This window comes from Danio aesculapii, chromosome 15 (genome assembly GCF_903798145.1).
Source record: "Danio aesculapii chromosome 15, fDanAes4.1, whole genome shotgun sequence".
Classification (NCBI taxonomy): Eukaryota; Metazoa; Chordata; class Actinopteri; order Cypriniformes; family Danionidae; genus Danio; species Danio aesculapii.
The window spans coordinates 40596384-40611778 of NC_079449.1; the positions used below are offsets into that span (position 1 = coordinate 40596384).

The window sequence follows — 15395 nt, forward strand, 5'->3', positions numbered from 1 at the left end:
AAGCAAAGAACGTCAGGGTGCTTCAGGGTTGACCATCCCAGTCACCAGACTTAAACATTATTGAGCATGTCTGGGGTAAGATGGAGGAGGAGGCATTGAAGATAAATCCAAAGAATCTGGATGGAAACTCTGGGAGTCCTGCAAGAACGCTTTCTTGGTCATTCCAGATGACTTTATTAAGTTATTTGCGTCATGGCAGAGATGTATGGATGCAGTCCTCCAAGCACATGGGAGTCAAACACAATATTAATTATTTTCCCACTGCGTCATGACTTTATATTCTATACTGTACACTATTTCTGTTCAGTGACAAGACTTTTGTCTAAGCAAAGTCAGACCTTACTGTCCTAATTAAATAATTAAAAATCAAGGTAATTTATTATATTAAAATAAGTGTAATTTAGAGGCCTTTACCTTTCATATAAGCCACCTCTGATACCAAATGATTAACTGAAAGTCAAATTATTATTTGTTATTCCTAAAACTTGGATAGATGACAAGACGTTTGTCAAATAGCATACACACACTTACTTTAACATAAATACATAAATAAATGAAAATACACATTTACTCACACAAGGACACATACAAATAAGCCAAACCAATTAATTTAACCAAGCAAACAAATTAATAAACCACCAATTGTGAAACTATTCACACTCTTTATTTCACCCTTCTCATACTGTTTTAATAATCTGAAAAATAATTTTTCTAGGACAAAAAGTTGCCTGGAACCACGATCTATAGTGTGCTTATATCATAAGTGTAGTTGGTGATCGATCAGAAGGCTTGTTTCACTTGTGTATCATGTGAAATCTTCAACACCAGCACACTTCCAGGCAGCACTGAGCTCTGGGCATGGGGGAAGCGGCTCATCCCAGAATGCAATGATGTCAGCTGGATTAATCATATTGCCTGGTGCCTGGAGCCACAACTCAGGTCTTCAAGAGAGATTCTTCACAGCGTCAGTGTAACTGGAACTGTTATAGTGGTGCTGAATCCAAGCGTTTCACAGATTAAAGTAAGTGTAGATAAATGGAGTTTATAAATGGACACTCTCAAAGGAAAGAACTGTATTTGTATCAAATTTTCCTAATGCCAGCCAATGGTTTTCATTGACTGCCCACACTGTAAAAAAAGTCTGTGAGTTCTATGGTAAAAAAAAAAAAAAACTGTAAGAATGCTACAGCAGAAGTGCATAAACTGGTTAGCATTTTACTTTTATACAGCAAATAACCGGAAGTTCTTCAGAACATTGTATTAACAATATAAATTGATGAAATTCAGTAGTTTATAGTGATGTGCGGGTTATCTCATAGTGCACTGTAGGGATATTTTACAGTTTGAACCCAAAAATGACCAGTCTCTCAGATGAAGAAGAGCCAGAGTCAGAGATTCAATTCAAAAGAAAGTTTACTGAAGATACAGTGCATCCGGGAAGTATTCATAGTTCACGTTTTCAACATTTTTTTGTTTCAGCCTTATTCCAAAATTGATTAAATTAATTTCTTTTCTGGAAATTCTACACACAATACCCCATAATGACAATGTGAAAAAAGAATTTTTGAAATTGTTACAAACCTATTAAAAAAAACTGAAAAATCACATGTACATAAGTATTCACAGTCTTTGCTCAATACTTTGTTGATGCACCTTTGGCAGCAATTACAGCCTCAAATCTTTTTGAATATGATGCCACAAGCTTAGCACACCTCACCTGTCTTTGGGAATTTTTTTGCAGTACCTCTCAAACTCTATCAGGTTGGATGGGAAGCGATGGTGTACAGCCATTTTCAGATCTCTCCAGAGATGTTCAATAGGATTTAGATCTGGGCTCTGGCTGGGCCACTCAAGGACATTCACAGAGTTGTTGTGAAGCCACTCCGTTGATATTTTGGCGGTGTGCTTTGGGTCATTGTTCTGCTGGAAGATGAACCATCGCCCCAGTCTGAGGTCAAGAGCACTCTGAAGCAGGTTTTCATTCAGGATGTCTCTGTACATTGCTGTATTCATCTTTCCCTCTGTCCTGACTAGTCTTCCAGTTCCTGCTGCTGAAAAACATCCCCACAGCATGATGCTGCCACTACCAGGATGGTATTTGCCTGGTGATGAGCGGTGCCTGGTTTTCTCCAAACGTAATGCCTGCCATTCACTCCAAAGAGTACAATTTTAGTCTCATCAGACCAGAGAATTTTGTTTCAGATGCCTTTTGGCAAATTCCAGGCGGGCTGCTATGTGCCCTTTGCTTAGGAGTGGCTTTTGTCCTTCTGTAAGGTTCTCCTCTCTCCACAGAAGAACGCTGGAGCTCAGACAGAGTGAGAGATGTAGTGTAAGTGGTAGACCAATCACAACCGACCAGACCACTTGTCTGACCAATCAGTGCTGAGCAGACTTTTAGAAAGACATTTATATATTCCACAGAATTGTCCCCTGTTATCAGCTCATTCCAGTAAAGGAATAGAGAGGGTGAAGAGGGGGAAATTTATTTTATTTATTTATTTATTTATTTAGTTATTTATTTATTTATTTTTTTATATATTATTTTTTATTTTATGTATAATTTTGCTATTTTTATTTGTATTTTAGTTTTTATTATTTTTTTATTTTATAGTTTTTATAGTGCACATTTTAATGCATTATATTTGTTTATTTTGTTATTTATTGTTTTTATTTTTTATTCATTATTTTTTATATTTTAATGTATTTATTTATTTATTTATTTATTTATTATTCTATTTTATTCACAAGATTCTTGAACACAATCTTTAGGTACTGAGAGAAAAGAGCTGATGCTGTGATTTTGTATATTATGAGAAATTGAAAGTGTTTTCTGGCCTTAATGGATGTAAACTAATATTAGGACCTATAAAACAATACAAAGACACTTTTAAATCTATAGGAGCAACAAAAAAATGAAGCAGGGGAGGAATGTTATATAATGCTTAAATCCGAGTGTTGCATTTTAATTCTGGCTTAGAATAACATGCATTTATTACCATATTAATGTATTTACACACAGTACTTTATTGCATAGTTATTAAAGTAATCTTTAATATTGTTCTGAGTCATAAACTGCGTTAATATTTAAATTTTAGCAAATGTAGTCAAACGGTGAAACGTTTAGCTGAACTTAAGCTTTTGCTGAGGTTAATTTAATATTGTTCTTGGGTTTGCAAATTTACATCACTGTAAGCGATAATTGGTGGACCACCTGCAGGACTGCTGCAGACCCCCTGTTGAAGATTTTTGCTTTGAAGGAATGTTTATGCTCATTTTAAAAGTCATGAGCAAATATCCTTCTTATTAATGATCTGCTTTAGAATTTTATACTGTTAGCAGATTTAGTAGAATCTAAAAAAATACAGTAGTAGCACTGTCGCTATACAGCAAGAGGGTCGCTGGTTTAAGTCCCGACTGGGCCAGTTGGCATTTCCATTTGGAGTTTGCATGTTCTCCCCGTGTTCGTGTGGGTTTCAGTCCAAAGATATGCACTATAGGTGAATTGGAGAAACTAAATTGGCGTAGTGAATGAGTGTGTGTTTGAGAGTGTGTATGAGTGTTTCCCAGATTGAGTTGTGGCTGGGAGGGTATCTGCTGTGTAAAACATATGCTAGAATAGCTGGTGATTCATTCCGCTGTGGTGACCCAATATACTGTATATAAGGGACTAAGCCGAAGGAAAATGAATTAATAAATTTACTACGTAAAACACTACTCATCTATTCATTCATCGTTTTTAACATTGTTCTTATTATTGTTTTTTAAAAAAACATTCAAAGGTTTGCACTTACAATTTATCATCAGTTAATCAATTAATAAATTAATTAACTGTATTATTATATTAATGATATACAATACTATTAAAAGGTTTGGAGTCAGTTCAGATATGTTTATTCTTTTACATATAATGTTGCAAATTAATTAAATAATGCTGATATAACAATCACACTTTCCATAATTTTTTTAAGGAAATGTATTTGATAAAATGTACCCAATTTTGAACAGATAATCATGATACTACTATAAATTCTAAAAGTTTGAATTGGATTTTTGTTTATTTTTAACTTGCATATTAATATTATACTTGTTGTTTATACTTTGTTGTTATGCTAAGCTATGTTACGTTATGTTACGTTGTGTTGTGTTTTACATTTGTAACACAACATGTTATGTTTACGTTATGTTATGTTATGTTACGTTATGTTATGTTACGTTATGTTATGTTACTATTATGTTATGCTATGCTATGGTCACATGTTATGTTATCTTATGCTATGCCATGTTAAATGTTATGTTATGATATGTTGAATGCTGTATGCTATATGTTACATGTTATGTTATGCTATATGTTATGTTATATGCTATGTTTTGTTATAATATAACATAGCATAACATATGTTATGTTATGCTATGCTATATGTTACGCTGCATGTTACACGATGTTATATTATATGTTATATTATGCTATGCTATATGTTACGCTACATGTTACATGATGTTATGAGATGTGTTAGGTTAGGTATGATATATGTTAAGTCAGGGGTGGGCAAACTCAGTCCTGGAGTGTCGGTGTCCTGCAGAATTTGGCTCCAACACTATTTAAACACACCTGATCATGCTTATTGACACAATCTACATTGTATAAGCGCTATACAAATAAAGGTGAATTGAATTGAATTGAATTGAATTATTGTCTTAAATCACTAGAAATCTATAGGCAGGTGTGTTTGATTAGAGTTGGAGCTAAACTGTGCAGGACAGGCTACGTTACGTTATATGCTACGTTACCTCACCTCACCACAAAGTTAATTACTTTTTCACTTGTTTGTTTGTGTGTCATTTGAATGAGTCTGAAATTTCAACTTTTCATTACAGAAATAAATATTTTAAATCAAATTAAAGAAGTAGATATTTATTAAAATGTTTTGGAATGGCATAGTACGACAACAAAACGAATTAAAATGAAAGATTTAATACAAAAACATTATTTGAAGATGATTCATGCCATTAGCTCAAGTGGTTGGGATGAGCAAAGACTCAAATACACACATATTCATGTCAGACCTGCATAACAATTCTGTGTCTGTGTGTGTGCGCAGCTGGGAGGTGTTGCGTTTTCTCCTGTCGAACCTGCGCTGGTGGATGGAGGAGTACAGGTTTGATGGATTCAGGTTCGATGGAGTCACATCCATGCTCTACCATCATCATGGCATCGGTACGTCCATAGAAAATTAAGCACTTAATAATTACTGTGCATTAACTACTCCTGCTGCTGTAAATGTCACAGGCGCTTATTGTAGAGAAGGTAGAAAAAAAGTGTTTTCCTGGAAGAGCAGCCGTTCCAAGGGCAGCTTCAATACACAGCGCCGCTGTTACGTAAACTCTCATAAATGAAGAAAATTAACGGAAGAAGCGTGTGATACGAAGTCTTTCAAGCAAGAAATTAATTACACAAGTAGCGCAGCAAAAGGTTATCCTGCCATTTTCCCTTTTTTTTTGTATTAATTTTGTTGCACTGATGCTGCTAATGAATTTGGGTTGGTTTTCAAAGATCACTTTGAATCCGACTCTTGTTTTAATGAAACATGACATTAGACTGTGTGTTTTGTTTTTTTTTGCAAGTTGATTTCATAGTAGCTCTTTTCAAAATGAGTTTTTGTGTAATTGCTATTTGTTAAAATGTGCGCAATTTTGACTTCACATTCACGTTTCCGCAGGATCAGGATTTTCCGGGGATTATAACGAGTACTTCGGCCTGCAGGTGGATGAGGACTCTCTGGTCTACCTGATGTTGGCAAACCACATTTTACACACTCTCTATGAAGACTGCATCACTGTCGCTGAGGTGAGATGCGTCCCTTGTTTTCTGTACTGAAGCTGTCAGCACAATGAAGCATTGTTGAAATGTTTGCTCAGCAGTTCTGCTCTTATTCTGATGCTTGGAGATGATTGTGAATGCGGCGTTATTGTTCCCAGCAGCATTGGCTTATGCACGAAACTGCTGAAATATGGCTGTTTTCAAACAGGTTTCCTAAGCACTCCCTGTACAGTTTGTTTAGCTTTCTGTGAGACACTGAGTAACATAAAAAGCTGAATAAGTAAGTAATACTGTAAATCCACATGTTTATTCTTGAATAACACAAAGATGAGAAGTCCTGTAATCCTGCAGTGGGTTATGTAGGGGATAATATATATCTAGGTTGTTGTTATCACAGAATAAAGCCTGACAGGCTTATCAGAAGTCTGATGCAAAGTGGATCATTGTTGTGCTTTATTCTAAGAAAAAACAAATGCCTCAAAGTACTTTTTCCTGCTTATTACATGGTTGCTTACCACAAAACATTGTCCTGAGTCGTGTTCTTTAATTAAAGGCTAAGCTGACCAAAACAAAAACAGCTGAATGGAGCATATACTAATCTACATATTATTGTATGGAATAAAATCACTGTCATAAATATTTTGTGCATAAATGAAACTCACCCATCTGTAATTATAAAATCGTAAAGGAAAATGGAACGTACTCGTAATTTTACGAGGGTACGATTCCAAAATCTGCGATTAGAACAGACACCGATATGACATTTTCTTTGTCTGTTTGTATACGACTGATAAATTTACGATAGGTGTACTTTACAAACACGAAATAGAGTTTCACCACGGGCACGAAGTCCTGATTACGAGTACGAATCAAACAGCGACACTCCACTGTCAAAATTACGTCACCGCTGTCACAGGCATTAATAAAGTAGCAAGAGCCATCGATCACAACGGTTTTGCTGGGCACTCAAGTCCACACACCGTCTCAGGTAAGATGTTTGTGATTCCCTCTTTGAGAAATGTCCGTCATGAGCTGTAATAAAGGTTGAGACTTAATGAGGTCCCTTTTCGCTGTGTTTCTTGGACATTTTACAGATTCAAAATTAAGAACGGGCTGAAGATATATAAATATATATATATATATCTATATATTGTATTATTGCACTCTATTTAAGGCTCATATTTTCTCATATTAATGGCTTGTTATCAACATGGCCATACGTGCTTGGGATGTTTGTTTCATTTCATTTAATACAATTATAAGATCATAACAGATATGCATCATAAACCTGTGTAAACTCTGTGAGAGGAAAAATATATAGAGTTTCTTTCATTTACAAAGGCACAAAAGTGAAACAAAAGCCTATATAAAATCATTTGTATGTCGATAGGTTATGTTTCTGTAAAAATGTTTATAATAAACATGCTCTGTGTGTCTTTTCAACCTTTCAACTTTCCTTTCACACGACCCTAAAATGTCATGTCCTTTTGTAGGAAATTGCAGGGCATTTCCTATGCTAATTTGGAAAAAACTGTCAAGCACATTTAATTAGGAAGACATGAGATTCATCATTCTTAAAGAGACAGTTCACCCAAAATGAAAGTTTACTCACTATTTAATCAGCCAAATGATTCCAAACCTTTATGAGTTTCTTCTGCTGAACACAGAAGATATTTTGAGCTGAAAACCTATAACCACTGACTTCCATAGTAGGAAATACAAATACTATGGAAGTCAATGGTTACAGGTTTTCAGCTTTCTTCAAAATATCTTCTTTTGTGTTCAGCTGAAGAAAGAAACTCATAAAGGTTTGAAACAAGTAAAGAGTTGTGTAAACTGTCAATTTTTTATTTTTTTCAGAAAAATTCTGCTGCTTAAGATCATGTTGTGAATATGGCATAAACTGTTTTTAGGAATTTTCTAAAGAACAATTTAACAAAAATTCACCTGCAGAGTCTGGCTTTAAGTAGAGAAGTGTCAGAATATGCGGAGATATCATCCGAAATGACCACAATGCCTTCAGTCATGGCTCGATAACCTTAATCCTGTCAAAAGCGCCACTGTAACCCAAACTCCACAAAGACAGAATTAACCTTCAGAGTCAACGGGATGCACCGCATTAAATTAGCACTCAGTGGCTCTGTCTAATGCCATGATTAATGACACCACTTACTTTTTACTTACTTTCTTCTGTGTTTTCGTAATTAGTGGACAGAGCCCACCAGAGATATCGTCTAATTCTCTTTTATGAGCTCCATTGATAGAGCTGGACTCTGAATGCTAAAAGTTTGCTTACATTGCAGGAAACAATTAAACGGCATAAAAAAACACTACAGATATAACAAAAAAGCTATAATTAATTCGGTTTTGCGTGGTGCTGCATTATTGTGTGATACCCTGAAGAAAAGCCTAGCATGGCTGGAGATTTCTGCTAACTAAATTACTGGCAAAAGTTGATGAGTTTTTAGGATTTTGTCAGCAATTATGCATTTTTCTGGTCATGTGATATTCTCCGCATGCCCTTGTGAGGCGGCCCACTACATGAATAAAAATAAATTAGCTTTTATTAGGCCAGATGTGATTGGAGGTAAGATTATATTTAGGCAAAATACAGTTTTGGGCAAAACTTTTTTTTTTTTGTTTGTTTGTTTTTCCAAATACAACCCCAAATCAGACAAAGCTTGGACAGTATGGAAAACGCAAATAAAAAAAGATAGAAGTGCTTTCTAAATTGACTTTGACTTGGATTTCATTGCAGACAATTCAACAAACATTATTGAATCTGATTCTCATTATTGTTTATTTATTTATTTATTTTTTTTTTTTAAATGAACATCTTTCAATTTTGGTTCTTGCAACACATTTCAAAAAATGTTGGAACAGTAAAGCATTTGCCACTTTGTAGCATTGCCATTGCTTTTCACAACACTTAAAGACATTTAGGGACTAAACTCCAAGAGATGGAGTGTTTCAGGTGTAACTTTGACAGATTTCTAAGTCTTAAGGTGGGCAACAGTACAGGGTATGGGGCTTCAAAATGCACCACACATTCTGTATTGAAGACAGATCGGGACTGCAGACAGGCCACCTGTATCCTCGTCCTCTGCAGCCAGGACTTTGTAATGTGTGCAGAATGTGGTTAAGCATATTGTGCTCAAATCTCTGTGCTTTTCAGCAATAATAGTGCCATCGCAAAAGTGCAACTTACCTTTGCCAAGGGCACTGACACAACCCCATACCATGACAAACCCTGACTTTTGGACTTGTTGCTGGTAACAGTGTGGATGATCCTTTTCTTCTTCAGCCCGGAGCACACGGTGTGCATTTCTCCCAAAAAAATCTCTAAAATATTGATTTATCTGACCACAGTACTCATTTCCACTGTGTGATGGTCCATCCCAGATGCCTCCAATGCCAGATAAGTTGACGGCGCTTCTGGACACTGTTAACATAGGGCTTCCTTTTTGCACAGTACAGCTTTAACTGGCATTTGTGGATATAACTATGGATTGGGGTACTTGGCAAAGTATTCCTGAGCCCGTGTGGTGATATCGCTTATAGATGAATGGCAATTCTTGATACAGTGCCAGCTTAGCCAGTTCAGCTTAGGCTTGCACCGCAATGAAATTCCTCCAGATTCCTTGAATCTTTTAATGATGTCATGCACTGTTGAAGGTTAAATATCCAAATGTCTTCCTATCATTCTTTAAGGAAACTTGTTTTTAATCATATTAATAATTTTCTGACGTATTTGTTGGCAAACTGGCAATCTTAAGCCCATCTTTGCTCTTAAAGGACTAAACCATTCTTGAATGCTGCTTTTGTACCAAATCATAATTACAATCACCTGTCTTAAATCACATCATAATTTAACCAATTTACCTGATTACTAACCCTAAATTACTCCTATCCCAACCATTTTTTTTAAATGTGTTGCAAGAACCAAAATTGGAATACGCTGTCTGGAATGAAATACAAGTCAAAGTAAATTTAGAAATTACCTTTTTTTTGTTGTTGTTGTTTTGTTTGTTTTTGCACTTTCTTTAATGTTCCAACTTTTTCTGATTTGGGGTTATTTATTGTTTAGTAAAAATATGGTATGTTTTAAGTTACACTGCACGTATGTGAATACTTTCAGGTTAATTAGGTTAAAGAATTGCATTGTTTCGGCACATTTTAACTAATTAATTTAAACAAGCATCAAACATAAAGGTAAAAGAACTTTCCATTAGTTTTTAACAATTTATTCAATTTTGATATCTAAAGTGTTTTTAAAAACTACATGTATATACAGTAAATAAATACATATTTTTATGATTGGGGTTATCATTATGTTAGACTTTCAATACGTGAAAGGTATTTTAAAACATTTTTATTTAATGTACAAAATGTTTGTTTTCTGTTATGTTTATTTCCATGTATGTGTGTCCATGTACTGTATATGCCAAAAACAAAAAATTTAAAAAGCCAGATATGATAAGACTTGTTTATGATTATAATTTATTAAACTAACAATCTTCAGAAGCAGCTCAAACCGCTTCATGTTCTGTCAGTCTGGCAGAAGCACTTTTAGCTTAGCTTAGTTTAGCAAAGATCATTGAATTAGATTAGACCATTAGCATCTCACTCAAATCATTCAAAAGAGAGTTTTGATAAGGATATTAGGCACTATGATATTAAACATCATTGTTACTTAGCTACCTAACTGGAGACTATTTTAGGTGCTGTGTAATATCATTGCGCCTGCTGCAGCCGTGGTTTGGCAGCAAAATTCCTTGATTATTACGCTGGAATGAGAATATAGTTCCTATAGATATCAGCCTATAAAATAGCAACTTTTAATTTTCCATCAGTTTTAGTGCAGAATGTAACTGAAGAAGAGTCGAGATTTAAATAGTACAATTATATAAAGGGGTTTTATTTTAAATCTTTGAGTGAGATGCTAATGGTCTAATCTGATTCCATGACTTATGATAAGCTAAGCTAAAAGTACTTCCACCAGACAAAGAGATTGGCTGAATGAATTCAAAAAAGGGTAAAACTGAACTGTTTAACTGCTCACTTGTAAAAATGAGCGTATTTCCAAAACAAGTGGAGCATTTCTTAAAAAATTCCATTCTTTTTTTTTTTTAAAGGATGTGTCCGGAATGCCCACTCTTTGCTGTCCAGTCCAACAAGGAGGCCTGGGTTTTGACTACCGCCTGGCCATGGCCATTCCAGACAAATGGATTCAAGTGAGTCTCTACAGTCTTCACTGTAACATAAAGTAAGAAATAATATAAAAGAGAATGATCAGTCAGCTCACACTCAAACCTATTGTACAATAAGTGTAACTGACAGCTCACTTGGCTTTAGTCACATTTCAACAAATTCCCAACAACGCCTTATACATATAAGTGTTTCATTCGACCCTTTATAGAAGGAATTCAATATGTAGATACAGTATCTACAAGCTGACTGGCAACCGGCAGATCAGATAAATAGAGTGAATTTTAGTTTTCCTTGGAAGATTAATATTAATAATGTCATGCTCTTGAAAACTACTGTAGGATGCGTTTTATTGTTTCAGTCGCTTTTCTTCTTGTCTTTTTTTTTTTTTTTTTTTTGGTGAGCGTGCATAATTAAAAGTATAATTATGGGCAATTCTTCAATCATTTTTCTTAATTAGGGTTTCTTCTGTGAGTTGATCTAAAGCATTCCTTTGTTCTGCGCTGTTTCTGTGGTTTTGCATATTAATGAAGGTCTTCTCATTATGGATATATATTTATACGTGGAGATTTTGGGATTCTTTTCTTGGCAGAAGCACATTTATCAGACTGATCACATCAGAGAGAGATGCTGTTTAAAACTATTGTTTATTGCAGCTGTTTATTATATCAGTTTGCCATCAACTAAAACCAGCCTGGTTTTAGAGGGGTTTTGGCCATTTCCAGGCAGGTTTCCAGCCATTTCCAGCCTGGTTTTAGCTGGTCAGGCTAGGAGATGACCAGCTAAAACCACCTTGATCAGCCTAGTCAGGCTGGGAGCCCAGCCAAAACCAGCTGTGTGCAGCTTTAACCAGGCAAAGCTGGTTTTAGCTGGTTATTTTCCAGCCTGACCAGCTAAAACCAGACTGTAAATTGCTGGAAACCAGCCTGGAAATGGCCAAAACCCCTCTAAAACCAGGCTGGTCAAGCAGCTAAAACCAGCCAACAAGCTTAAGATGGTTTAAGCTGTTTTTTTGGGGGGATGGTTTTTGGTACCAGGCGCGTATGGCTGTTCTGAGTTTTTCAGAAACTGCTGATCCAGTGTAATGTGCTATCTGGTGTAATGGTGTGGGGGATATTTTCTTGGAACACTTTGAGCCCATTAGTAGCAATTGAGCATCGTGTCAACACCACAGTCTACCTGAGTATTGTTGCTGACCATGTCCATCCCTTTAAGACCACAGTGTACCCATTTTCTGATGGCTACTTCCATGTCATGAAGCCCAAATCATCTCAGACTGGTTTCTTAAACATGACAATGAGTTCACTGTACTCAAATGGCCTTCACAGTCACCAGATCTCAATCCAATAGAGCACCTTTGGAATGCGGTGGAATTGGAGATTCGCATCATGAATGTGCACCAGACAAATCAGCAGCAACTGTGTGATGCCATCATGTTAATATGGATCAAATATAGACCAAAATCCCTGAGGAGTTGTTCCAGTACCTTGTTGAATCTATGCCACAAAGGATCAAGGCAGTTTTGTTAGCAAAAGGGGGTCCAACCCGATGCCCGATGCTGCAATGGCTGATGAATCTGAAATCTAGTACATAGAGGTACAGAAAAGACCTGAAATAAGCCTGATATATGCAATACACACAAAGTTAAAGTTTTGTTTCTCCGTTGACGCATTCAGCTCTCACACAAGTCTTTTCCTCTTGTATTTTGTTACTTTTCTGTCTGCTTTGACAGTCTTGTACAGTAGAGACTGCATGCCCTGTATATGCTGCAGGGGTGACTCTTGCTTCTCTATGGAGGATCGGCATGCATTGCTAAACAAGGCTACCCAGAATACAAGGCTTTTTTTCTAGAGCGCAGCATCGGGCCTCGTGCTTGAGTTCGCCCCAGATGACCTGAGCGGCTCCGCTTCAACAGCCCGATTCACTGCTGCTTCCTCCACACAAACACACAGGTGTCCACTTCACTGACTCTGGATCAGTGTTTAGAATGGCATAAAAGCTGCTTCTTTGTGCTTTTATTTATTTTTTTTTTCATACGGTGTTGCTCAGCTTGCAGTGTTTATTAAACTACAATATAAATGATTTGCTTTGCGCTGAATGTTATTTTAGAGCGTAATATAAATATGCTTTTTATTTTATAATTATGAAAAAAAGTGTTACCTTTTTAACCTTTTATAGGCTGATGTTTTACTGGTATTACAAACACCATGTACAATTTAGTTTAGCATAATAGGCCCACTTTAAAACATATTAGCAGAGTGTTAAACATAGCATGTAAGTATTTTTCTAAAAGATGTTTTCTAAAACGTGCTAGCAATCTATTAAAATACAAAAAACATAGTGTTAAAATGCTAACAAACTTCTAGCAACATGTTGAATATGATAAGTGTTATATAGCATGCTGGCAATGTGTTAAAACAACATAATAAAACATGTTATTGTTGTGCTAAAACATGCTAGCGATATGCTATTATCATGCTTAAAAATATTTTAACACATGTTAATATTAAAACACATTGCGATGTCAAAATGCTCTAAAACGTTAGCCATGTTAAAAATTCTAAAAGCATTTTAGCAATATGGTAAAACATGTCATTAACCTAGTAACACGCTAATGCATAAAAGCAATGTTCTAAAAGATGTTAAAAATCTGTTAAAGGATACTAAGACATGTTATCAGTGTGCTAAAACATTCTAGCAACAAAGTAAAACATGTTTGCAACTTAGTAAAACCTAATAACATGTTTATTAGGTATGTTAAGAACTTACTATCAATATGCTAAAAATATGATAGCAGTGTTCTAAAATGTAAGACTTTGCCAAAACATTCTAGTAATATTCTTATTAGTATGTTTAAGACAATGTTCAATGTGGTAAAAAATTGGTTGTGTTCTAAAACATGCTAGACATGTGTTAAACATACTAAAACATGCTTACAACCTAATAACATGTTAGCAGTATTAAAGTATATTTAGAACTGATTAGCAACATGTTAAAATATGGTAGCTATTCGTGGATAAAAACATACTAAAACATGTTACCAGTGTGTTAAAACATGCAAGTAATATGCTATCATGATGCTTAAAGGTGTTAGCACTAATATAACTTGATTATGTGCAACACATTTTGCAAAGTCAAAACATGATTTGTGTTCTGAAACATGCTCTAAATGTTACAAATTCTAAAAGTCATTTAAGCTATATGTTACAATGTGCTAAAAAGGATAGCAGTGTTCTAAAACATGCTATAAATATGGTGTGGTAAAAATATGCTAGCAACAGGGTAAAATGTGTTCAACTTGTTAACCTAATAACATGTTAGCACTATTAAAGTATGTGAAGAACTTAATAGCAACACATTAAAATATGAGACAGTGTTCTAAAACAGCAATATGCTATCATTAGGTTTAAAGATGTTAGCAAAAATCTAACATGTCAATGTAACACACCACATGCTAAATGTGTTAAACCATGCTAAAACTTGTTATCAGTGTGCTAAAAAGCAGCCTACATCCTAGTTAGCAGTATTAACGTATATCAAGGACTTACTAGCAACATGCTAAAATATGATTGCATTGTTCTAAAGCATGCTAGAAATGTGTTGAAGCATACTAAAACATGCTAGCAATACGATATCATTGTGTTTAAATATATTAACAATGTTCCAACATGTTATAATGTACCATAACATATTGCAAAATCAAAATATGATATGTGTTCTAAAACATGCTAAAATATTTTTGCAACATGTTACAATCTGTTAAAAAAGGGGACACTACAACATGCTAGAAATGTGCTAAAACATACAAAAAATGCTGTCAGTGTGCTAAAAACATGCTAGCCCAAGGGTAAAACATGCTTACAGATTGCTAAAACCTAATAACATGTTAGCAGTATTAAAGTATGTTAAGAACGTACTAGCAACATGCTAAAATATGCTAGAAATGTGTTGAAGCACACTAAAACTTGATAGCAATCATTGTGTATCATCGTGTTCAAATACGTTAACAAAATTCTAACACGTCAATATGTAACACATATTGCAGTCAAATATGATTTGTGTTTAAAACATGCTGTCAGTGTTACAAATGCTAAAAACATTTAGCAATATGTTACAACATGCTAAAATAAGATGCTAAAACATGCTAGAAATTTGTTAAAACATACTAAAACATGTTATCAGTGATCTAAAAGCATGCTAGTAGCAGGGTAAAACATGTTTGCAACTTGATAAATGCTAATGACATGTTAGCAGTATAAGAGTATGTTATAAATGAAAAGGTTTGTTAGAATAAACTAACTAGGCTGCATGCTAACATTCTATTAACATGCTCCAAAATCCACTTTAAGTGTAGTGTAGAAATGTTCAT

General features: G+C 35.0%; 1 protein-coding gene across 1 annotated transcript in view; it reads left to right on the plus strand.

The window, feature by feature from the left end:
* gbe1b (glucan (1,4-alpha-), branching enzyme 1b) overlaps positions 1 to 15395 on the plus strand; it is a 239455-nt gene that overhangs the window by 119823 nt on the left and 104237 nt on the right. Inside the window, exons 8-10 of the mRNA XM_056473198.1 lie at positions 5100 to 5215; positions 5718 to 5845; positions 10954 to 11052. Of these exons, the coding sequence (XP_056329173.1) occupies positions 5100 to 5215; positions 5718 to 5845; positions 10954 to 11052 (343 nt within the window). The remainder of the gene's footprint in view (positions 1 to 5099; positions 5216 to 5717; positions 5846 to 10953; positions 11053 to 15395) is intronic.